Genomic DNA, 25621 nt, shown 5'->3' with positions numbered 1-25621 from the left:
CCATATCAATTAAAACATGATAGGCTCAGGCTTACAATTTAAAAAGACATAGCACAAAAAGGGACGATGAGAGAAAGGGAAAACAAATGAACTCTTGTTCTTTATATTCTTATGACTAGATGTAAAACTGCCAGATTTGTTTGCTATTGATAATCTCATGACAAGCTGGAACAGAAGCAGCCCAAAGAGCAGAGCCACAAATTGCTTGTTTCTCAACTAGGCCAGCAGAGAGGCTTCTTCCTCTCCCCTACACCGTGAGGAGACATTGTCAGATGCATTGGAGAGGCATGACCTGATGAAACTGCACTCTTAAGTAGTGTGATGATGGCTCTACTTCTGGAACACTGGCGATGCAAGGGCATCGTCTTCCATATCCAAGGGCAGCAGTCAAGTTGAGGAGAGACAGGGCAGGCTGTGGCCACACAGACCTCTGGCTTCTAACACTTTGCTGCCACTTCACTTCATTTAGTTGCTGCTGCGGAGGCAGCTATCTCATGCCTCATAATGATAGTTGTGCCAGCCCTGCAATCAGCCAACCATGGCTAAAGCAGCAGTTCCTCCAGTGGACATATCACAGGACACTACCTCATGGTAGCATTGGAAGCACCAAACCTCACTGAGCAGACAATGGAAAGAAGTTAGAAAGGCTTGTATGTTCACCAATCATCATGGGCACATACCACTGTGTAACTGGGATCTCTGTGAAACACATATCATACACCCTGACAGAGGCACAGCTAGTTCCTGAGACTTGTGCAGAGATAATAAAAGGAAGAAACATAAAAATATGCAAGGGCAGAGTGAACTACTTCTGTGCTTGGTACTGAAACCTAATTGCATGCCATTGGTTTACCTTTCATATGATTTATGTACAAGTAGCAGGCATCTCTGCAGGCAGTTCTTTCTTTGGTTAGAGGTAGAAGTGCTGGCAAAGGTGAAGACTCCATGAGTTTCTTCCTGTCACAGATTTCCTGTGTAGCTCTGATCAGATTAAGTGCCAAAGGAAGCATCAGATTCAAAAGCTTTACCTTCTTCCTTGAAATGAATTTCCTGAGCAAGGGAGGGGGAAGAGTCCATTTATTATTTACCACACAAGGAAGAAGGTTGCTTTATTGTCACTCATTGATCTGTTCTGCACTCAATGTGGACAAACCTGCTTTTTTAGAAACACCCAAGGACTTGGAGAATGGGCTTCTGGTATGGGGAAGCCTAGAGGGAAAGAGCTATTCTAAGCAGCTAGTTATTAACCAGCTGAGGATAGCTGCTGTTAGCACCGAGATGTCAGGCATATATCATTTGGTATCTAAGCTGTGCCAAGGTATTAGACAACAAAAAGGGTCTACAGTGGACACACAGGTTGGTCAAAATCAGTCACAGATAACTCACTAAGGGTGCAATTTTAAGGAAGTTTAGACAGGAAAAAAAGGCCTACAATTCCTAGCACACCCCAGCCAATTATAGGCATTTTTTGGCCTAAACATGCATAGGATTGTGCCTTAAACCACCATTCTTCCCCCCACCCTGTATGGAAATATGATCAAAGAGGTTATAGGAAGATAGAAGATATAGAACTGATAGCATTTAAGTGTTTTCTTGTTGTCGTCGTTAGTCTCGAAGTCATGTCTGACCCATCACGACCCCATGGAAAACATTCCTCCAGGCCTTCCTGTCCTCCACCATCCCCCGGAGTCCACTTAAGCTCACACCAATTGATTCAGTGACTCCATCTAGCCACCTCATCCTCTGCTGTCCCCTTCTTTTTTTTTGCCATCTATTGTTCCCAGCATTAGGCTCTTCTCCAGGGAGCCCTTCCTTCTCATTAGGTGGCCAAAGTATTTGAGTTTCAACTTCAGTATCTGGTCTTCTAAAGAGCAGTCAGGGTTGATCTCCTCTAGGACTGACCAGTTTGATCACCTTGCGGTCCAAGGGACTCGCAGGAGTCTCCTCCTGCACCACAATTCAAAGGCCTCAATCCTTTGGCGCTCAGCCTTCCTTATGGTCCAGCTTTCACAGCCATATGTTGCAACTGGGAAAACCATAACCTTGACTATATGCACTTTTGTTGGCAGGGTGATGCCTCTGCTTTTTAGTATGCTATCTAGATTTGCCATAGCTTTCCTCCCAAGGAGCAAGCGTCTTTTGATTTCTTGGCTGCAGTCCCCGTCTGCGGTGATCTTGGAGCCCAGGAAAATAAAATCTGTCACTACCTCCATTTGTTCCCCATCTTTTTGCCGGGAAGTGAGAGGACTCAATGCCATGATCTTAGTTTTCTTAATGTTGAGTTTCAAGCCAACTTTTGCACTCCCCTCCTTCACCCACATCAAGAGGCTCTTTAGTTCCTCTTCACTTTCTGCCATTAGAGTGGTATCATCTGTATATCTGAGGATATTGGTATTTCTCCCAGCAATCTTAATTCCAACTGTTGATTCATCTAGCCCCACCTTTCTCATGATGTGCTCTGCATATAAGTTAAATAGGCAGGGCGACAGTATACAGCCTTGCCAAATGCCTTTCTCAACTTTGAACCAATCAGTGCTTCCGTGTCCAGTTCTCACTGTGGCTTCTTGACCCACATATAGGGTTCTCAAGAGACAAATAAGATGGTCTGGTACTCCCATCTCTTTAAGAACTTGCCACAATTTGTTGTGATCCCCACAATCAAAGGCTTTAGCATAGTCAATGAAGCAGATGTTTTTCTGGAACTCCCTAGCTTTCTTCAGGATCCAGTGTATGCTGAGAATCTGATCTCTAGTTCCTCTCCCTCTTCAAAATCCTGCCTGTACTTCTGGTAGTTCTCGGTCCACATACTGCTGGAGCCTAGCTTGTAGGATTTTGAGCATAACTTTGCTAGCATGTGAAATGAGTGCAATGGTGTGGTAGTTTGAACATTCTTTGGCATTGCCCTTCTTTGGGATTGGAATGTAAAATGACCTTTTCCAATCCTGTGGCCACTGCTGAGTTTTCCAAATTTGCTGGCATATTGAGTGTAGCACTTTTACTGCATCGTCTTTAAGATTTTGAATAGTTCAGCTGGAATAATGTCACCTCCACAGCTTTGTTGTTGCTCAGACTTCCTAAGGCCCATTTGACTTCACATTCCAGGATGTCTGGCTCGAGGTCAGTGACCACCCCATTGTGGTTATCAGGGACATTAAGCTCTTTCTTGTATAGTTCCTCTATGTAATCTTGCCACCTCTTCTTAATCTCTTCTGCCTCTGTTAGGGCCCTGCCATTTTGGTTCTTTATCATGCCCATCTTTGCATGAAACGTTCCCTTCATATCTCCAATTTTCTTGAAGAGATCTCTGGTCCTCCCTTTTCTATTGTTTTCTTCTATCTCTTTGCAATGTTCATTTAAGAAAGCATTCTTATCTCTTCTAGTTATTCTCTGGAATTCTGCATTCAATTGGGTGTATCTTTCTCTTTCTCCCTTGTCTTTCGCTTCCCTTCTTTCCTCAGCTATTTATAAAGCTTCCTCAGACAGACATTTTGCTTTCTTGCATTTCTTTTTCTTTGGGATGGCTTGTTGCTACATCTTGTACAATGTGGCAAACCTCCATCCAAAGTTCTTCAGGCACTCTATCAGATCTAATTCCTTAAATTTATTTGTCACCTCTACTGTATATTCATCAGGGATATGATTTAGGTCATACCTGAGTGGCTTACTGCTTTTCCCTACTTTCTTCAATTTAAACCTAAATTTTGCAACAAGAAGCTCATGATCTGAGCCACAGTCAGCTCCTAGTCTAGTTTTTACTGAATGTATAGAGCTTCTCCATCTTTGGCTGCAGAGCACATAGTCAATCTGATTTCTGTGTTGACCGCCTGGTGATGTCCATGTGTAGAATCGTCTCTTGGGCTGTTGGAAAAGAGTGTTTGCTATGACCAGCGTATTCTCTTGACAAAATTCTACCAGCCTGTGCCCTGCTTCATTTTGTACTCCAAGGCCAAACTTGCCTGTTAATTCTTTTGGCTTCCTACTTTAGCATTCCAATCCCCCATGATGACAAGGACATCATTTTTTGGTGTAAATTCTAGAAGGTGTTGTAGGCCTTCATAGAACCGGTCAACTTCAGCCTCTTCAGCACCAGTGGTTGGGGCACAGACTTGGACTATTGTGATGCTGAATGGTTTTCCTTGGATTCGAACTGAGATCATTCTGTCATTTTGGAGATTGTATCCCAGTACTGCTTTTCCTACTCTTTTATTGACTATGAAGGCCACTCTATTTCTTCTGAGGGATTCTTGCCCGCAGTAGTATACCTGATGGTCATCTGAATTAAATTCACCCATTCCTGTCCATTTTAGATGTTGATGTTCAGTCTTGTCATCTTTTGTTTGACCACATCCAGCTTGCCTTGATTCATGGATCTTACATTCCAGGTTCCTATGGAGTATAGTCTTTACAGCACTGGACTTTAATTTCACCACCAGATACATCTGCAACTGAGTGTCCTTTTGGCTTTGACCCAGTTGCTTTATTCTTTCTGGCGCTACTAGTACTAGCCCTCTGCTCTTCCCCAGTAGCATATTGGACACCTTCCGACCTGAGGGGCTCGTCTTCCGGCGTCATATCTTTTTACCTTTTGGTACTGTCCATGGGGTTTTCATGGCAAGGATACTGGAGTGGGTTGCCATTTCCTTCTCCAGTGGATCATGTTTTATCAGAGCTCTCTGCTATGACCTGTTCATCTTGGGTGGCCCTGCATGGCATAGCTCATAGCTTCATTGAGCTACGCAAGCCCCTTAGCCATGACAAGGCAGTGATTCATGAAGGACTAAGACAAGTGTCTTAGTCAAGGCCAAAGAACTATATGAGTCTCAAAGTCACATCATTCTTATGTAAGAACTAAGTAAACTATATAACCACTGATGTTTAGCAGACTCAGAAGATGTACAACTGACAAGCAGGAAGGGATGAACCTTAGATATCATCTAGTCCAGCCTCTTGTTCAATGAAGACTGTAGGTTGCAGCCAAAGCTTCCCTGTCTATATGCACCTTATATACATATAGGCAGTTGTGCAGCTACATAATTTTAGACCCTGGCCTTATGGGGGAAAGGGTTGGATGGCCTTCTGCACTGATTCAGTTGTGAAGCACACAACATTTTTCTTCCCATTCCACTGCCATTCCATGCCTTATAAATCCTGCGGCATTCTTGAGGACTGTTAGAAAGTTTGCCAATTCTGGTTTCATATTTTTGGCCAGTTTTGCATTATAAATTCATTTAAATCATAGTACCATCAAAACTACAAAATAAAATGGCATTTACTTCTGCTACTCTGGCTGCTCTGGTCATCTGCACTTGCTAGGAAGTGACGGGGGGAGGGGATGCTGCAAGTCTCTGAGCTTTGGCCCTCCAGTCTAGCTTTACATGTACCACTGCAAAAAGAAATCTGGACCAGGACACTGGTAACAATGTAAGATCACAAACAACAAAGGAAGAACTGGATAAAATATGGGAGTACAAGCTGTCAAGATTGGTTATAAGTAACAAAAAGCAGACATTTTATTTTCTTTTTTGCAGAAATAGCTTCCTTTTTTGAATAAGAAACGTGGGATCTGGATCAAGCATCAACAACTACCTTACTTTATAATAAGACAATGCAGATGTAATCTATACATCGTGCAAATAGTATTCACTCCAAATGTACAAGTGTTAAACACAAGATGCTCCCATTGCACAGAAAATAGAGGGAAGAGTTCACTACTCTTTGGAAAAACTTGATCCCCAAAGTTTTCCTTTAAAAATGTTAAATATTCTCCAGTTCTCCTGAGCAGCTAGCATTCTCCACAAGTTCTTCCAATATTTTGGATTGCTTTTTTTAAAGTTGGTTATTTTGCAGTATTTGATAGTTAACATAGAATCTTTTTTTTTCTATTCGTTTGTACTTATGGCCAACACACAAGTGACAGCACTTTTTAAAATGATCTACCTCTAAGGAAAGAACTTTCCACATTAACATTTGCTCTGTGCTCAGTGAGGACATGGGGGCATGTTCAAGAAGTGTGTTTTCACTGCACATGGGCCACAGCTGGTCCCCCCATTGCCTACTGTGAACTGATTATGTGCTCAGTAATACAATAACCCCATCACTGCACATGAAGATCAGTAGTTTGGCAAAGCACTTTGGCTTTTCTTCTTTTTTGGAAAGCCTGATAACCCTTCAAAAGAAGGTTTTCCAGAAGGTAGCTGAGAAGCCACAGATAGTTAGCTCCGATGAATGAGGTCATGCACAATAAAACATTACTTAAAAGCATACTGTTGAGAAAATTCAGATAAATCCTTATAAAAAAAGGTTGCTTATATGTGCCTTGGTGGTATAAAATCGAACCTGCAGTATCCCTACCCCACCACCAAAGAATCGGAATTCCAAGCCAGGCTTCTGTTTAGCATTGTTATCAGCAAGCTGCTTAAGCGACTGGAACTCTCAGCTTGCCTGAGAGCAGCTACTACCTTATTTTTCGCTCTATAAGATGCACCTGACCATAAGACGCATCTACTTTTTAGAGGAGGGATCCATGGAAAGCTTCCTGATAATCACAGACACATTCCCCATCACTTCCCCATGGGCTTCATTAAAAGATGGGTTGCCATTTGAAAACACACACCGACCTGTGATTAACAGCTTTCACCTGCACCAGAGGAGGGGGTGGAGCAGGGTGTGCCGAGCGTGTGCCGGCCAGGTGTGGTGCAGCCGGGCCGGCAGCATGCCAGTGGTGGTTCTCCGGGCGGCGCGGCGGCGGCAGGTCTTCCCGGGCAGTGGGGGTGAGCAGTCCGTCTCTCCGTGCGGCCGGCGGGTTAAAGCCCGCGGCTCCTCCTCCTCTGCGGCAGGTCTTCCCGGGTGGTGGGGGTGAGCAGTCTGTCTCTCTGTGCGGCCGGCGGGTTAAAGCCCGCAGCTCCTCCTCCTCCGCGGCAGGTCTTCCCAGGCGGTGGGGGTGAGCAGTCTGTCTCTCCGTGCGGCCGGCAGGTTAAAGCCCGCAGCTCCTCCTCCTCCGCGGCAGGTCTTCCCGGGCGGTGGGGGTGAGCAGTCCGTCTCTCCGTGCGGCCGGCGGGTTAAAGCCCGCGGCTCCTCCTCCTCCACACCGCTCCCCCTGAGTGGCACAGCTCTCACCTGCGCCGGAGGGGGGCGGGCGGAGCAGTGCGTGCCGAGCGCGTGCCAGCCAGGTGGTGCCACATGGTGCAGGCGGGCCGGCAGCGTCCTGGGCGTCGGGCACACACACATTTGCTCTATAAGATGCACAGACATTTCCCCTTACCTTTGAGGGGGGGAAAAAGTGCATCTTATAGAGCGAAAAATATGGTACATTAAATTGCAAAAGCATTTGCAGAAAGGAGGCTCCCAAGGAAAGTTAACCCATCTATTCTTGTGCTAACACCAAACAAAACTGATAGGGGGCCAGACAGGTTTTTTCTAGCTGGTTTGTTTTTGCAGTCACCCTAATTTACATGTTCTAATTCACAACCAAAACCCACAATCATCCCTGCCTTCCTGATTTATGCCAATATTCTGTAATCAGCATTGCTATTGTGTTAGTCCCCTCTGCAGATCTCTGTTTTTTTTATGGTGTCCCCATTATTTCATCATCATCTGCCCTGCTGCTGTGTACAGTGTCCCAGAACCTATCAAACACTCTGTATATGTTCTAAAAGCTTGTAGTTTGTTTCAGCCTCTATCCGGCAGCACTGCTCAATCTAAAAAATTGCTGAGGTTTGCTACAAAATCTGTCTCCCTATGAAATCTGAGCATACATTCTCTTGGCTGGTAACTTGAGACATCCTGACAATTCCAATTCTCATACATTCATATTTTGAGTTTAAAATTTCATTCAAAATCCAAACCCAAATTTGGCTTTAAAATTACTAAAGTATGCAGTATTGATACTGGAAAATTGGCCAATATTCAAATTTTACTGATGCATCTCGGCTCTATTCTCCTTTCTTTACACTCAGTGAAAATGGCTTCCATGATTCCAAAATCAAAACCTTTTGTGCCTTCAGCCTGAATGGGTCCTTCAACCTCAGTGCAGCTTCAGTAGTTATAAATGATACTAGGTTACACTGTATTACAGGAAAAAGAGAAACCTCCAACCTCTGACCCACAGATGACTGGGGAAAAGAAAACTCTTCTTGTCCCCGAATACTGGTTCCTTCCACATGGGGAGGGGCATGCTAAGGGCTAGCAGGAGCTCCTGCAAGCATCAAGCTTTTTCCCTTCATTCACTCCTCACCATGCAAAGTGCCTGGTAGTAGCCCACTGACTTGGCAGCACTCACCTAATGGGCAAGAGGGCAGCCACCTCTACACCTGACATGCATTCCCCAACCTACTAGCCATATTTCAAGCAGTTGAGTGTCTTTCTCTTCAGTTTGAACCGTGGGGCTTCTTCCATCAGCAGCCAGCTCTCATCTATTCTCAGGATCAAGTATGGTAAGCCAATTTAAAAAAAAGGCAAAGCAAAGCAAAGCAAAGCAAAGGGCCCTTTGACATGACATCAAGTTACATATATGAGCTCAAGACCCTACACATTTAGTTGCTACCTGCCAAAGAGAACAAATTGGTATAGCCATGACAAAGCACACATCAGTGTCTTACTCTCAGCAGGTACATCTCCTTGGTTACTTCTGTGCAGCACCTGGAAGTCCAGGGCAGTGTTTCCTCAGATGAAGGACACTTAAAGACTATTCTTATTAGTAAAGCAGAGCTTTAAAAATTCACTCAGTCATCAGCTGACCAACTAACTTTTGTATCCCAAGGAAGCAAAGGTACATTTAAATCAAGGACCCTTGACTTAATTCTCACTGCAACTTTCTAGGAAAGCCTTAAGTGATCAATTGGAAAGTGGTACTTCATATCACCACTGCTGCTCACAATCCATGCCCATTCACTTGCTTACAGATTCTCAAGGTTTCTTGCCAGTATGGAACATTTCAGCAACTTATTTCTTGAGCAGAGCAGGTAATTCTCGCACATTTTTATAGCTGCTGCTTAAGACTAGTAATATTGGTTTAGTAACACAGGACTATTACCTTCACTAAGTCTAAGGAGAAGCCTAGCATAAGCAGAGGCCCAACTAGATTAAGAGTGGAGAACCATGGATCCAGGGGTTGGATCGGTCCCTCCAGGCCTCCTGCCACAGCTTCCCTGCCCCCAATACTTTGGTGGTTCCCCAGCTTTTGCACATTTTCCCTCATTCCAAAAGGCCACAATGCTGAGTTACTAACAGTCAGAGCTTTAAACTACAATAAACTGGATTATTTTGTACTTTTGGCCCTACTCGTACCTGAGAGTTTCTTGGAACCTGAATTTAGCCCTCAATCAGAAAGAAGCTATCCATCCCTGGACTAGATGATCTCAAAGTTCTTTCTAATCCTGTGGCTTGACTAGTGCAATTGATTATGTCTAGAGACCATATCTAGTCTATTCACCCTCTTACATTAAAAACTCTGCATTCTTTCTCATAAAAAGAATTGTTCTGTTGGATCTTCCTTTAGTCAAGTTCTAACATCAGCCCCTGCAATTGGATCACACTGCAGTCCCCCATAAGGTTAAAGCTATGAAGCTGGGGTCAAATCTAGAAAAGAAAATCCAGGCATTGGCAGATGATATGCCTCATACAGAAAAGAGCAGATGGCAGGAGGGGAGAGGAAGCTGCTGCTTCTAAGCATTAATCTCAAGTACTTAGCCAATTTGAGAAGAGGCAGTCAAAAGACAGCTGATGTGTGTGTATGCATGCAAATGCCTCACCTCCCAAACACAGATATACAGATACTCCAAACAATAAGAAGAAATGAATAAGTTGGGCCTGGACTGTGGCTTGCAGGACACCTGCCATTAATCATACTTTGCTCGAAGGGGTCAGAGCCCTGCCATCCAACTGAGAATTCAGCTCCCAGCCAAGTTTCTCTGGGCAACAAGAGCACCCATTTTAACAAGTCAGCCCTACACACGGCGCACACAGGAGGTTTCAACAGAGCAGTATCCAAACTGACAGGCACAATCTCCACTTTTCTGAACAGTTGCTGATGACCAGAGAAGCCATTATGTGGACAGATGACCAACGAAGTGTATGCAAAATTGCAAGCAGAGGGTACACACCAGATGAGCTAGACCACTCTGGCTCTGCAGAGAACCAGAAACAAGAGCAGTATTCTGGAAATGGGCAGAGGTCTGCATTGCAGAACATTTCAGCTATTTGCACATGGACCCTACTTTGTGCCTTTCAACCTCCATTCCCTTGTACAAAGTTGTTTGCCAAAAATTAGATATTGCAAATGTGTTACTTTCCTGCAGCTAAACCAGTATCCCCCCAACAACTTTTTCAAACATCACATCAGATGTTTCTTGTGCTTTACAAGAGCTACTCTTCACCTCGTGCTCAGCGTTCTTCCCCTCCAAACCCTCCCTTCCCATTGGGAAACAAAGAGCCAGACACATTCACTGAAAGAAACCTACATTCTTTCCTGCCACTTGAGTGGCCCCAACAACTTGTTTATTTCAAACTCCATTCACAGTGCCCAGAACATTTCAACCTGAGACAGAGAGAACTTTCCAACCCAACACAGGCCAAAGGAAAAGTTGAGGGGAGAGGGAATAGTGCTTATAATTAGGTAGAGCCCCCAAACCAACTTTTTGAAAGTGTGTCTGGCTATAAATCAGCAGGCCTTTGCTCTTTTTTTTAAAGAAAACAGGTTTGAAACTGCTTTTTGAGAACTGCTGCTGCTCTTTCCGCTCTAGGTCTCTCCAGCTACACTGGGTAAAGCAAGCAGCTGCAGGTTTGTTTGTTTTTCATCAAAGGTTCACCATCTAGGAAACTGCAAGTGAGCATGAGTATGTCTGCCTGAACATTCTCTGTCAAGCAATTAAATTGTGTTGTGTGCACATTTTGCAAATAATGCAAGCTTGCCTCATTTGACAGGCAAGGAGCTATAGAGATCACTCAAGTGCTCACCCTCTAAATCCCAGCATCTCAAGCACAGAATCCAGCATCCAACCCTAAGCATCCACCCGCAACATTCAACTGCTCCTGTTCTGAAAAAAGCCAGAAGTCATCAGCAGTATTCTTCAGCTGAGAAGTTAACTGAGAAGTTAAAAGTGGGTTGTTCAGGTCAAACAGGCATTTAGACATATTGACTCCCACTTAGAAAAAAGTGCCACTGCAGCAACAGCTACTCAGGTTTGCTTAGTACCCAAGGAGTTCTACAATGCCGTCTGAAGGCCTAAGGCAAGTTGCAAGGTCTGATAGAAGAGCCATTTCAGAAAGCTTTCAAACAGTATCCGGAAGTCAGCCACAAGCTATAGCAACACCATTCCTCAAGAATGGCCATAGCCCAATGGATCTGGTTTCATTCTGACACAGGCAAAAAAGTAGCTTCACTTACCAAACCAAGTGGTCCTACACCAGGGGTCCTCAAACTATGGCCCACGGGCCAGATACAGCCCACCAAGGTCATTTACCTGGCCCGCCTCAGAGCTTTTGGACTCGTTCTGAGAAAACAATCTCTGAACGAGTCTGAAAGCTCTGACCCGGCCCAGGCACTCTCTGAAACTCTTTCAGTTTCGGAGCCTAGAAGAGAGCCGGTGCACGTGCCAAATTGTAATAGCTTTCTTCAACTGTGTGTGCGCCAGCTCTTCCCCCTATCGCACACATGCGTTGGCTCTTAATACAGAGTGGGAATATGGAGTGTGAAACATAAGAGAGGAGGGCGATGGGAAGAGAGAGACAAAAACACTAAAAAAAGATAGAAGAAAAATATAATCAAATATTCCCATAAAATTATATGTAATAAGGTTAATCCGTGTTTTTTTTTTTTAACCACAAAAATATGAGGCTGTGGGCCAAGCCATGGCCACCTCGCCGAGCCCAGGGGCAGACGGGCCAAGGTGGAGCGGGGCCGTGGCTCCTGCCCCTCTGCCGTGGCCTTTTCAGGGCAAGGTGCCACCACCGTCGAGAGGCCGCCATGCTTCTTCCCCCCATGGTGGGGAGAGGTGGGAGGCACCCCACTCAGCTGGCCACGGCCCCGTCCCTCGCCTCCCTTTGCCTCGGCCCCCGGAAAGCAGCCATTACCTCCCTCCTCACAGCCCTCTCCTGGCTGGGGGAGCCGCCCCATGCTCGCCTCTCCAACCTCCTGCTCCCGCTTCCCCTCCCAGAGCTGGGTGAGCACCTGCAAGGAGACCTTCCTCTGGCTCGGAAGTGGGGTGGCAGCAAGGAGCAGGAAAGGCCTCGACTGAGGCGAGCGCACCCTCATGGCTCCCCCTCGTGTCCTGCTCTTCCTTTTGGCAGGTGGCATGGCATCATCTTGGGCTTCTGCTGTAGCCCGAGCAAGCAGAGCAAACATTTTAAAAATAAATTTTAATTAATTTTAATTATTTTTAATGTGCAGTGTGCATAGGAATTCATTCATGTTTTTTTCAAACTATAGTCCGGCCCCCCAACAGTCTGAGGGACAGTGAACTGGCCCCCCGTTTAAAAAGTTTGAGGGTCCCTGTCCTATACCCTTGGCCTTACCTGGAGTCACCCTTTAATCACTGGAAATTCATTTGAGGAGGAGTCCCCACCACCATTCTCCTTGAAATCAAATCAATTTAGCTTATTTAAAACATATTGCACACTGTCAGTTATCGTCACACAACAATATCACACAGTTTAGCAGTAACTTATGGCTTCAGAATTTATTTTTGAGGCATAGAGGCAATACTCTGGTTCTCTTTGAGAGGGCATATGCTGAGGAAAGAGTGGGACTCCCAGGCAGGTTTGTTACCGGGGTGCTGGGAAGAGAGGCAACAGTCAATTTCATGGTTTATCAAAGGAAATTGGCATTTAAAAGATGATAACTGACAGTTTTATTGGTGTTCAACTCAAACAACTTTTACCAACTCCCCTGCATAAAGGTGATGATTGACCTAAATTGGGGAGACTTTGCAGTTTCATACCTGCCCAACCAATTCCACTGGTTGCCAGGGATTGAGAGTCATAGACTAGATCAGCCTTTTTCTGAGATTAATCAGGATATGCTCATGTGTAGTCACAGCTCAAACTCAAGTTTTTAAAAAGTACACCAAAAGGATTTTTTTTACACATTTTCCTATAAAGAATGTTTGTGCAAATTTGTTAATTTTACCTTTTTTCAAAATTAAAAAGTAAAATCTGCAAAATGTCTAATACACAAATTTGTATCCCAGCTAATGTTTTAAGAAAAGAAAAATGGTCTTTAAAATAGAAGAATCTTTTGAACAGGTTCATATTAGAAAATATTAGTTTCTGTAAAACCTCCACAATACAGAACACTTTCAAAATGGGGTTTCATTCAATGGACTTTTGCTCCAAGGAAGAGACTCAGCTGCAAATACCCATTCCTCTTTTTACTGCTGCATTAGGCTTGCAGGTTCCAAAATTTTAATGTTAAATCTCAAAATATACTAAGCAATCTTATATGGAAGTTTAACCTTACTTAAGAATCGAAACTTTAAAGACAATCATAACACATCTCTAGTTCTGCAGAGCTGCTGGATGAAAACTTGAGATGTCAAAGGAAGAGGGAAAAGTTTAAACAGTGAAAGGGCCTCAGTGTTTGAATCTGGCTGGATCCAAGTGCAACTGTTCTCCGGCCCTGACTTCCAAGATGTCTTCTGAGAATGAATTTAACGACAGTGTCTGGAAGCTGCAAGTAGAGGGTAAGTGGCTGCCTAACAGAGAAAGACAGAGTAAAGAAATGTGCTGAAGTTTTGTACATCATCACAAGTTATTCCTCCACCACAGCACAGCCTCTTCAATGCAGGAAGAACTATCAAAATGTTCACTGAAAGGCAAGTCACCCATGGAGCACTCTGGAACAGGGATGGACAGCTGGACTTGTTTCAAAGGGCAGTGGTGGAAACTGAAGGGGATAATACTACTGACAGAATTAGCCAATGGGCATAGAGATATTTAGTCATTGTAGTAGTGTACACTGGCAGTGGGAGGATGGAATCTGCAAACAAAAGAGCAATCTGCCTGAACATACGCAATCCCCTCAGATGGGAGAAGGTCCAACAGAACCCATCTGCTGTTTCACTCTTCCCCTGAACATCCTGCCTGCCAGCCCAAGGACTGTCATGGGATGCACCTGGGATCAAATGCAGGCATTGTTTTAGGGGAGTATGTGGGAGAAGGTCTGTTTGTTCTGTTTTTTCGCCAACTGCCCAGCTTCCAAGGTAGAGTATTTTCCTCCAGCCAGTAATTTGCCTGGGACATTCTAAATTCATACCACCCCCAACCCTAGTAGTGCCCCTTTAAATAAATGAATATTTATATAGAGGATTTTATATAAAACTCTTTTCCTTTATCACTCGTCATCAAAGTTCTGACTCAGCAGGAAGTTGGCCGCCAGATTTTCATTCTTCTCACAAGCAAAATATGCCTGGATCACCAGGCTCTCAGGGAAGCCCAGGGCCTTTAACTGTGGGATGGGGAGACAGACAATCACAGAGAAAAGAGAGAGAGAGAAAGAGAAAGAGAGAGAAAGTAGAGAAAGAAAAGTTAAAGATCTTTTAATAGGCAACACCTAACCCCAGGTGTCCTGCAATATAAATGTTCTTATAAGGAACCAGCTGCCAGTAATTACGGCAAAGAATGGCCCATGTAAAGAAAATGCACAGCCCCTTATGAGAGACCTCAGACAATTCCTGTCTGAGGCAGGAATACCAAGACAAGGACCACAACCACTCTGCAATATTCCTCACCGCAAGAGATAGAGCAGGAGGATGTAGCTGCTGTTTTGTAAGTTTAGCTCAAGTGTCAACTGCCCACAATTCTGCAGATTTGGTGGATATGACATCTGATTTGGTATCTGAATTCCCAAACTACACCTTCTCCTGGAAGAGCACAAGCAGCACCAGTGATCATGCTACAGTGGTTCCCCCTGGCTGCCCATCTCTCCCAGCCTCTTGACATCTGGAATACTCCAATTTCTCCTGTTTTCCTCCTGTAAGCATCCAGCTCATTTCCAAAATACTACTCCATCCAAATTCTGTATGTGTCTAATAGCAGTTTTAGAAGGGTGCAAGTGATCAGCGATATATGGATGTCTATCTTTTAGAATGTTGATTTGAATAATGTAGTTGAAGAAAACTTCTCTCCTTGGCACCAAATTGGATTATTTATTTTATTTTTAAAAAATTATTATGCACCACTCTGGATCTAAAATCCCTGGAGAGGGGATTTGTAGCCTTCTAAATGCAACTGCACTGTAACAGTTCTTCTGAAGGTTCTGCAACTGCAATGGGGCAAGGGGGAGAAAAATATAGAAAACCCTACCTACAATGAGCTTGTCTTAGATAAGAGCAAAACATGTAGCCCTCCAAATGTTACTTGGACTGCAGCTCCAATCATCTTTCACCAAAGCTGCCTGGGGCTGATGAGTACTGCAATCCAACAACATCTGGAGACCCACACATTCCATACCTGTCCAACAAAAACAAAAAGCAGAAGCACTGCATCCTCAGAGGCCACATTCCAATCATATATTCCCAAACAAATGGTACTAGTGGCCATAAAGCTCTGGTGCTGTCAGCAGGCTCTTGTGCATGCACAGGGTGTGCTTAAGACCCCCGACAAGGTGAATTTCGAGTCCCATTCCATCAACTCTAGCCACCATGACATCTTGCTACAAAAAGTAAAGCAACAAGTAGAGCCACTGCTCTAGCCACAAAACCATTCTATGCCACACAGGGAAGCTCCATGTCTTCCAAAACAATCCCAGTGAGCAGAAGCTCTTGGCTGAGAGAACAAGAAGTGCCCTGGGTTCTTCCCTTTCTTGACCCTGACCCAGGCCACTACTCCCAATCCAGCACTTTTACCCTTTCTATGGCTTCTTTTTCCTGAGGCGTGACTTGAATGTAATTCATCTGAGGGGCTTCTTCCCCAATAGCACCCATCTCCCCCTCAATATCTGCGATGTCAGCCATTTCACCCAGAGGTTCGTTGAGCATCTGAATGAACTGCTCCTGATGTTGGCTGATTTGCTGGAAAAAGAAGAGGAGGAATAAGTGTAACTAAGTATTGCTTGTGCATGTGGGAAAACAAGGGGAAATATTTAAGATTTTTATATAACATTTTCTCAGCGCATTATTCTCAGAATAGTTTACAAATGTATGCACATGCATAATCCTCTTTGTAATAGAGCTCCTGCGACATCACAAAAGGATTTTCAAGGAAAGTCTTTAACATGGTAGGAAGCGTGAAGAGAGAACTGCCCTGCCCTCTCCTCCTGCATCTCACTCCCCAAGCCTTAGCTATTGATCTTCAGCTATGCCCTCCTCATGATCCTCCTTCCGAGCTCCAACACAAACTGCATATGCAATTTGAGCTTATCCATGTATAATTAAGACAAAACAAGGACAGGAAGCTGAGGCAGGAAGAATGACAATATCCTTTAAAGGAGGAAGCCCTGGGAAGCAAAGACCCATCCAAAAAAGTAGGGCAAGAGTCTACTGGTCACAGCCAACAAGACAGGGTACATAACTGTGCACAAAGTACTGTCTAGTGAGGGATAAGGTAGACATCTATGCTATGGTTGCCTCTTAGTTCAGCTGCAGTCCAAACAAGAATACAAGGAGACATACTTATTTATTATTAAATTTATTATTTATTAAAACATTTTTATGCCGCCCCATTCGCCGAAGCCTCGGGGCGGCTTACAACATACTTCCTGCACTTTACCTGAGGGGTCCCTTCCCAGACATTTCTCCCAGACCCATATAACTTCGACTCATAGGGTTGAGGCAGTGCTGTGCCCCACTGACTGACAAGGCCCAGTCATTCCAGTTACCTGCAGCAGCTGAGGGTTCTCTTGGCCTAACTGCTGGAGCAGGGCAGGGAGCAAGGCTGGATTCTGCTGGATCACCTGTCGCATATTCTGGAACTGGGGTTGGTCTCGTAGAAATTCCAGAGGATTCTCTCCTGTTGGCCCGAAGTGGTGATAATGGCAGGCACCCAACCAAAATGACAGCAAACATGAGAGAGGATTGGGGTGTATGAAGAATGTACAAGTGAATGAGCCTTTAAGTCTTCCGCTAAGGACAACATCCTCCCACCACACCAGACAGTAGTCCCTTAGGCCTAGTTATCTTATTACTTCCCAAAGACTACCCACTCCAGGAAGTTGGGAAAGGCAACCTACCCTCTGGTGCTGACTGCTCTTGAGGCTGGCTCTCCTGAATGGGGGCACTCTCTGGTTCTGGGCTACCTGGGATACCCTGCAAAGTTAAAGAAAGCAGAGCTAATGGAACAATTTCCATCCTCCAGCACCTATTTCAACTGGTACAAGTGACTAGAGAATAGCACATGCCCATGACTGAATCAACTGATTTGTTATGGACTGCATTACTGAGGATACTGGTGGACAATGGAGTGCATTTTCCAAAGAACTCTGAATTAGAAACATTTTTAGGAAAAATTCCAAACCAAATTAGGCTTATTTGCATAGGCTTCCATCAGAAAATATTTTGATATCCTAGAGCAGATGTTTTGGTTACCACTCCCATCACCCTTCATTAACGGCTATGCTGGCAACAGCTGACCTAAGTTATAGGCTAAAACATCTGGAGGGCCATGGGTTGCCCACTGCCCAAAAGAATCTGAATCTAATTTAGTATGCTTATGTAACATGTATTTAGCAAACAAAGTTTTAAAAATTAGCCAATGTTATTTTTATCACAAAAGCTTATGCCCTTGAGATTATTATCTGAAGGGGACGAATCAAAGACTTAATGCAATCTAAATTTTATATTATACAGCATTTTTATTGGAATACTTGCAAAAAAATAAGGAGAATAAAATTTACTTCTCTTACATGGTTTAAATTTAAGAGGAAGTACGGTATTGAAAACTGTTGACACACTAATTAAGTTCAGTATCCCAAATAAAATTTTGTATCCCACATCACTTCTGTTCAGAATTGTGGAAATTCATTCAGACTGTTTCAAAACTGAATTCCAGTTCTATCATTGGCTCAGAAACTAGGTAGGAAGAGCTTCTTATGCTGAGAGGAGAAAATTTGTGCTCCAGCTCTCTTTACTTCCCTCTTTCTTCTCCTGTCACACTTCCATCACATCTATTGCCTATTCATTTTGTTCATTCTTGTATTATTATGTTTCATCCCTCAAATGATGAAAGAATGAATAAAATCACAAACCATCCATTTCTGCAAGTACTGCTACCATATTCTGACCAGAGAATGTTGGCTTAATAGAGTCTGGCCCAAGTGCCAGTACTCCTCAAGAGCATGCCTACTCCCGAAGGGGTCATAACTGCACAGGACCTTTGGGAATACAAGGAGCCAAAGGCTCTGGGTCACAAAGGAGTGTGAGGTCTCTGACTGGCAAATGGGATGCAACAAAGGAAACATCTGCTTACATTTACTAATTGCTCTCATTTTGATCTTAAATTTTGTGAGACTGCAAATTCTCTTTTCCAGTTTGTTCCATGAATGTTGAACAAAGAATATTTTTTTTAAAAGGCAAATCAACAGGTCCCAGGCTTTTCACATATCTTCTTCTTTTCCTTTCTATTTTCAGTGGCCTCAGATAACCATTTGTAACATGGTAGCCTCTCCCAAATGCAGCACAAGGAGACATCAAGTACAAGGAAAGCCAGGCAGCTATAGTGACCTGCCATGCAGCAAGGAAAAATTAGTTTTACCACATACCCCAAGCCGCAGAGTACCAATTGCTACTTCCAATCAAGATCAGCTCTCTCTGGAACAGAACAGATTACCAACACTCTCTATGGGTTCATAATGAGACCAGATGTCTCTGCAGCAAGAACTAAACCCAATCTGCTGAGGCAGTTCCCCCACAAAGAATGCCACAAGGGACTTGTTGAGGGGAGAGAACTTCAGCAGCCTGCTACAATCTGGCTGAGGTTAGTGGAGGAGAGGATTAAAAATAATAATGATGAAAGCACAAAGCTAAGTCAGCTTACATCACACGGCATTAATGCAGAACTAAAGTTCTGAAAGGCTACACTATAACCCTCCTTTTTGCACCCCACTCAAGAGAGTCAGCCCTGACATATGGCATCCTTCCTGCTAATCAGCTACCTGTACATGTGTTGAGACACACAAGTACTTTGGTTGACACCTGATAGTCTTCTGTATCATTCTGGTGGAGAGGACATGGGATTAAGGGATGTGCATGGAGCTGGAAACCCACTATGTGGTTACTTTTCAAAGGGGCCTGTCTGACATGGTCCAGAAAGCTTGATCCTATTTTTTTTTTCAAGCGATTCAAGCCAGAAACAGAAATGTGGTAGCAGACAGCCAAAAACACCAAAAGTTTACCAACGTAGTGAAATGAAAGGAAGGTATGGTTTCAAAGACTGCCAAAATCACACACCTATCATAGAAGTGGAAGACAACCCCAGTTATCTAGGTGGAAACAAGACAAGCCCAACAATTCTCCTCACCGTTAGTAAGTACTCCACAGCTCGGTGAGGGTTGTTGTAGCTGGCCCGAAGTGCTGCCACCACCCGCTCTCGCTCATATCCCATTGACATGATTTCAGTCAACATTGTCTCATACTCTGAGCCAGTAACTGGAAACAGAAGAAGACACTTTTGCATTAAAGAAAATTCTGACATTACTGTTTCTACCTAATTCTTGCATAGGGGAAAGAGAACAAGAGAGGCGGTTTGACTAGAAGGCAACAGGCCATTTTGGCCGTTCTTGCTCTGTAACTTCCACAAAGGGTGGTCATGCAGGCTGCTTCAACCTTCCAGTGGGGATTTCAGCTTCCAAGATATCAGTGACAGAGACTGAAGTGAGATCCACTGAACTATTTCCATTGATGAAGTGAATTGTCCAACAGCAGCTTTAACTAAAACATTCTTCTTCATCCTTTCTAGATTCAGGGATTTTAACTCCCACCTGCCATAGAGAACTCACTTTCTTCCCTCTCTGCCTGCAACCCACTTCAGGATCCCAACATAGCAAGTGAAAACCAATTGCTCATTGTATGCTGGTTCTCCATCCACAGAGCAGAGGCACAAGTGTTTTAACCAGTGGTGACCATCAGAGGGCAGCACCACCTAAGCGACGCCTTCCTGTGCTCAAGAAGCCAGCTATGGATCTTGGACACTGGAAATGTAGCGGTCAAGGAAAGGGGTAGAATGGCCTCAGTCATAAAAGAGCAGCTGAGAGCTCTCCCCCATAGCAAGCAGAAGAAAGGCGCTCACCTACCTAAGGTGGAGGCTGCATCATCTTCACGTCCCACGCTACCTGAAGAGGGAACAGAGCTGCAAATTTAAGAGAGAGAAATAGTAGCTGGGTCCTTCCAGCAAGGAAATTAACAAGAAAATTAAGAGCCAAAGATGATCTAATCAAGAGAATGGGTGATTTCTCATACACACACACTCTCATATTCCCATTACTCATGATCAGCAAGCAATACCTACATCTAAAGATTGTCATCACCACCATAGAAATTTGCTGTGCTTGTATTACCAGTACAATTCAAGGGTATGCCTTTGTGAGGAGCAGAGTGGAACTGCTGGACTCAAAGCACTATGCTAAGAGGCAACAGTGGCTAGGAGGGCAGCCTGCCACAAAATCATGTGCTTGTATAGACTTATTGCAACTTTCCCTTCACCCTCTTCACAGCTGAGACCCTACCAGAGGTCAATGGACCATATACTTCCTTTCTGTGCAAAGGACACAAGCCACTTCTATGGTGGGTTTTTGCTATGGGAATTGCAGTCCTGCTTTTAAAACCAATCGACGCGTCACATATAAAAGTACAGTTTCCCCATTAAGAACTTAGAACAAAATCTTATAGCCAAAGGAACACATTAACCTACTACTAGCTGGCCTAATTCTATGCCTAAGCATCGCCTACATAAGCCCTTAATTCCCCAACGCGGTTACTCAAACAGCCCAAAATATAAACAATGAGGCTACAATTTCTCCTATCTTCAGAACCAGCTGTTACTTCTTGGGCCTAAAATCTCTTCCTCCTTTATATCACTCCAGTCACCTACAAATACTGAGGCTTGTGATGGAGAGGGAGCAAAGTGAACTTACCCAACTACAGATTCTGAAGAGGAAATAGTCACTGCTTCTTCAGAAGGCTTTTCATCACTTGATGGAATTGCTGGTGGGGGTGAAATAGTAGCTGCTGTAGGCAGGACTGTCTGCCCAGAGGATGGAGAGAGCTCTGAGGTGGGCACTGCATCACTGGGGGAGGGTGCAGGAGCTCCTGAGCCTGTTTTGTTCTTAACAGGAAAAAAAGCCTTAGGAGGAGAGACAATAAATTTCTACCCCACGGAAAGTGCACAGCAGTAAGCCAAGGAGACTGGCCTTCAAGTTACTAGTGAACCAGCTGCAACCTGCCTCTGATCAACTTTCCTGGCTCCCCATTCCCAGTCCTGGAGCAGCTACTGGACTAATATCTGGACCATCCGAAACATTTTCAAAGTGTACATTTTCCAGCACATCACCACAACAGAGGTGAATTGCTGTAGCACAACCAGCCCTTGCCATAGGAAAAGCATAGCTATGAATCAAAGGCTTGGTTAGCCATACCTTGGTGACCATCACCACAACAAAGTTCTTCTCATCAATCTTGTACTCCTTGATGGGGACATCATCACTCAGGATCTTCCCAGCATAGATAAGCTTCTGGCCTGATACTGGGAAGGCTTCCTTGCCCTTTTCAGCCTCAATCTTCTCCTTAAGAATTCGGACCTGTGAGACAAAAGCATTTATTAATGAGACAGATGGTCCTCAAGAGGTCACTGTTAACTCCCCATTCAGCACAGAGGAACATAACTTAAAAGAACCGCCCTCCCAATCCTTCAACAATGTGGTTTCATACCTGTTATTCTTTGGAGAACTGTATTAATTCCTACTGGTAAGAAATGGCTTCAGAATGGCCTTGGTTTTTAAGCACCATTAGGCAATCAGAACCTGTTGACCTGTCTTGTGCCGCCCCCTTTCCCAAAAGGCCAAGGTGGACACCTACTCCATGGTCATTCCAACATTTTTATTCCTACACCCAAAGGAAACTAGGGCCTCCAGAATAACAAGTAAGAGAGTACACAACTTCTTTCAAGAGAATGAACTGCATTCCTGCATTTGCAGTGGAACCCTACACCTCAGGAAACTTGATTTAAAAGCCTATCTAAACTACCATCGGCATCATCTGTTAATAAGAAGTAATTCTGCTTCAGCAGAATTTGGAAGATTTAGAAATACAAATTAAAACTTTTTAAAGTCCCTCATTGATAAGAAGCACAAGCAACATTCTGTCAATATAAAGGTAAGGTAAAGGTAAAGGTTTCCCGTTGACATTAAGTCCAGTCATGTCTGACTCTGGGGGCGGTGCTCATTTCCATTTCCTAGCTGAGGGAGCCAGCATTTTGTCCGTAGACAGTCTCCGTGGTCATGTGGCCAGCAATATAGGTAGTCAGAAATAGCACTGGAATTTAGATTTGAGTTAGGAACTTTCTCAAAGACAGATTAAGTAGAGCAGCAAGGGGAGAAGGTTGATATGCCCTGCAGTATAGGAACTGGATCTCTTGCATAAATCCACACCAAGTATTTGTAAGTATCTGAACAGGGTGAAACATCCATCCAACACTGGGTGGATGTGTCTTGTCTTAGGCAAGTACAGTTTTTTCGTTCCTTCTAGCTACAGTTCCACTTCTCTCAGAATCTCAGGAGTCATTCACTCAACTTCTATTTTGAACAGGGAAAGTTAGCTTAGCAAGTGGTATGGCAAAGAGAAATGTGGTATTTTCTTTCAAACAGTTCTCACTTGAAAGAAACATATTTGATACATCTTGCATTGTTTCCTTCAACAAAAGTAAGAGTTCCAACTTCTAAAGGTATACATGTCAGAGGAAGTCCAGAGGCCAAGGTATGAAACTTTTCCAAACAAAAAGTTTGTAACTTGCCTTCAGACCACCAGAACTCATGCAGATAACCCTTCTTGCCACTCACAGAACAAATACTAAATGTTCTTACATTTGCTACTATACTTTGGAGCATAATAAAAGATGGACAGACTGAATGTGGAGTTACCTCAGAACAACCAGATCATTAAAAACAATCCCCAGTTAGACACAAAGTAGAAAAAAAGAGTAATCTTAAGCCTTTGGATTGCCTAAAGGGCATGTTGAGAAGGAGTGACCATCACAACTCTTACTAAAAACTCTACATGACCATCTGCTGTAGCGCTGCAAGACCTGAGGATTATGGATAGGGAAGAGACACATGAAAGTACATATCATCCAAGACAGAACAATAGCACTTGTCCAGAATGCCCTGCATACTCCCTCGTCCACTGAAAAACAGAAGTTAGAATTTATGGCAAATAATTCAGATGCTAAAGATCTTGGTGTGAACTGCTGAATGCGGATCTTGAGGCACTGTTCTTGAGCAGCCCACTTTTATACTCTACATTGTTGGTGATTCCTCATGCTTGTTGTTTCAGACTGAATTGGGATAGTGTGTGAGAATTCCAGTTAGACTGCTCAATACTCTGAAGCACAGAAATAATACATGGGCGCCAGGTCATCATAGTGGCTCGCAATCATTTCATTCTCAGTCTCATTAAGGTTCTGACACCAGGCACTGCTATCTTGCCTAAAAATAGGTGAGAAATCTCTGCTTAAGAAGGGCAACTGCGATATTAGAAGATTTCATACATGGAAACTTGGGTACCCACAACACCAAAGTGAGAACTGTGCCATTTGTGCAAAAACAAACATTTCTGTATATTACCAAAAGATCAGTTCAGAATCATAACAAATTTTAGAACTCAAATCAAAACAGAACATTAAGAACAGATTAACAACTGGGTAAACAACTGGCACTGTAGTTTGGTGTTTGAACTACCCAAGTAGTTTGAAGTATTTTACTGGCACAAACTCAAAGCCACTGACTTATGATGGCATGCCTCTTGACTCACAACAGGCTGAGGTTAGCAAAGGCACAATAAGCAATTCTTCACTTCACGTATGTGCACCTGACTACACACACAATATAAAGGGATATCATTTACTTTAATATCTGATTAATGTAGGCCTCACTTCATTAAGGCAAATGAGTATAATACTACAACACAGGAAGATATAACAGAGACAGAGGTAGCCTTCTGATTAGCACTGGAGAGCCAGGATTAGGAATCCCAAAGACTTTAAATTGTTTGGCCAGAATTCCAAGATTATGCTGACAGGGCAAAGATCCAATTGATTTTAAAATAAAAGATTTAACACTATGCTTGACCAAAAATAGATCTATAACTTATGCTGAATATAAGCATTTATGTGTTCAGCTCACTTGCAGAAAGTAGCAAGGAGGAAGCAGAAAGAGAAAATAGGAGCTGCCCCATTTTAAGCACCAATGTTAACTGTTTTTACTTTATAGAGCCATATAGTAAATGAAAAATTAAGTGAAATAAGCATGAAGGTATTCAGTTGTACAGCAGTGGCCAGCAACACGTTAAGAGTATCATATAACAAGGGCTATGTGTGGGGGTGGACAGAGGGAAGGAGTGGGAAAAGCGGACTGCTTTCTAGCTTTCTTTTTATACGTTCTGTGGACAGCAGGTCCTATACTGTAGGTCGTGCTAACAAGGGGGATCCCGAGTCCAAAACAGCTGAAGATCACTGTGCAAGAAAGCACAACGTGTGTGTGATTCTCCCCAACGGGAAAACAAGGGGATTTCAAAGATGCGACTACAAAGTAATCTTGAACAAATACGAAAGACTCTTGCTACAACAGAACAGTGTGGAAGCAAGAATCAAAGTCATGCGCCTGCAGATTTGAGATGGGAGAAGGGTCAGGGAGAAGAAAAAAGAGAGGGAGTAGGGCCCGCCGCCGCTCACCGTTTCGTCAGGCTCCATTCGGATCTTGAACGTCTGCTGCTGCAGGGTTTTCAGGGTGACGGTCACCGCCATGGCGGCGGCGGCAACAACTGAAGGTTCCTCCCAACGGACTCGGGGGAGGGGGGGGCTACAACAACATGCAACTTCACGCCGCCGCCATTTTAATCGCACTGTCGCGCCGCTTCCGCTCCCAACTAGGCCCTTCCCACGTGACAGGGAAAGGAACGAGCGCACTTTACCATAGAGACGGAGAAAGGTGGGGACCGTATTCGCCCCGCGTAGCTTCTGCTTTGCTCAGAGTTTCCATTTGGCGCTAAAAAGTGCAGCAAGTGAACAGCGCCCTGCGCTGCAGCGTGTATTTAATAGGACGGAAATTCAAGAATTGATGCGTACATCGACGAAGCTGTTATGCGCAAGGTAGCCACCGGTAGGAAACGACAGTAGTTTCCAGCGTAGCTCTTAAGCGGTTTACCTACTGTTGCATATAAACAAGGGTAACCCAAAGTATACCAATGAGTAATACCCAGAATTCATAAGGGTTTACAACCAAGTTGGCCTTTTAAGATTTTGCAAAAGGTACGTTCACATTACACAGCAGCCATGATCCACATTGTTTTATCGCATCTAGTCTAACCTTAAACTACATCGAAGAGCTACCAAAGGCTTCCCAATCTCCACATCTTGCCATCTTGTATTTAAAACATTTTTGCAGAGTGCTTTTAAACTGGAGTCATCTTTGCTGCTACCTGAGACT

The 25621-nt window shown here is 43.9% G+C and overlaps 2 protein-coding genes across 4 annotated transcripts in view; both read right to left on the bottom strand.

Moving 5' to 3' along the window:
• Positions 1-12580, bottom strand: part of LOC123030078 (tetratricopeptide repeat protein 39A-like) — a 43018-nt gene extending 30438 nt beyond the window's left edge. Inside the window, exons 1-2 of one of the 2 annotated variants that reach the window (XM_044443671.1) lie at positions 12511-12580; positions 8279-12312 (exon numbers count right to left, since the gene is read on the bottom strand). In XM_044443671.1, coding sequence (XP_044299606.1) covers positions 8279-8316 — 38 coding nt within the window. In that variant the 5' untranslated portion in view covers positions 8317-12312; positions 12511-12580. The remainder of the gene's footprint in view (positions 1-8278; positions 12313-12510) is intronic. The other variant, XM_044443674.1, reaches the window with a different exon arrangement.
• A 79-nt stretch (positions 12581-12659) lies between these two features.
• Positions 12660-25036, bottom strand: RAD23A (RAD23 homolog A, nucleotide excision repair protein). 2 transcript variants are annotated; one of them, XM_044443678.1, is made up of 9 exons: positions 24868-25036; positions 21560-21721; positions 21059-21249; positions 20219-20274; positions 19447-19574; positions 17162-17237; positions 16811-16941; positions 15840-16004; positions 12660-14440 (listed from the first exon to the last, which is right to left on the bottom strand). In XM_044443678.1, the coding sequence occupies exons 1-9, from the start codon at positions 24937-24939 to the stop codon at positions 14327-14329; spliced, it is 1095 nt and encodes a 364-aa protein (XP_044299613.1). In that variant the 5' UTR covers positions 24940-25036; the 3' UTR covers positions 12660-14326. The 2 variants fall into 2 exon arrangements, with proteins under 2 accessions (XP_044299613.1, XP_044299612.1); XM_044443677.1 differs by having other exon boundaries at positions 20219-20253; positions 24868-25032.
• Positions 25037-25621: the final 585 nt, after the last annotated feature.

Source organism: Varanus komodoensis, unplaced genomic scaffold (genome assembly GCF_004798865.1).
Source record: "Varanus komodoensis strain SLA01 unplaced genomic scaffold, ASM479886v1 scaffold42, whole genome shotgun sequence".
Lineage (NCBI taxonomy): Eukaryota > Metazoa > Chordata > Lepidosauria > Squamata > Varanidae > Varanus > Varanus komodoensis.
This window is presented reverse-complemented; position numbering and strand designations above follow the sequence as displayed.

What these genes read in the sequence shown, in the direction of transcription:
- RAD23A (XM_044443678.1), bottom strand. Translation starts at nt 24,939, where the DNA reads ATGGCGGTGACCGTCACCCTGAAAACCCTGCAGCAGCAGACGTTCAAG. An exon ending in TGATGCAGCCTCCACCTTAG is followed by an intron (nt 19,575 to 20,218) that starts GTAGGTGAGCGC and finishes TTCTGTTTCCAG; the next exon opens with TTACTGGCTCAGAGTATGAG. An exon ending in AGAGCAGTCAGCACCAGAGG is followed by an intron (nt 16,942 to 17,161) that starts GTAGGTTGCCTT and finishes TCGGGCCAACAG; the next exon opens with GAGAGAATCCTCTGGAATTT.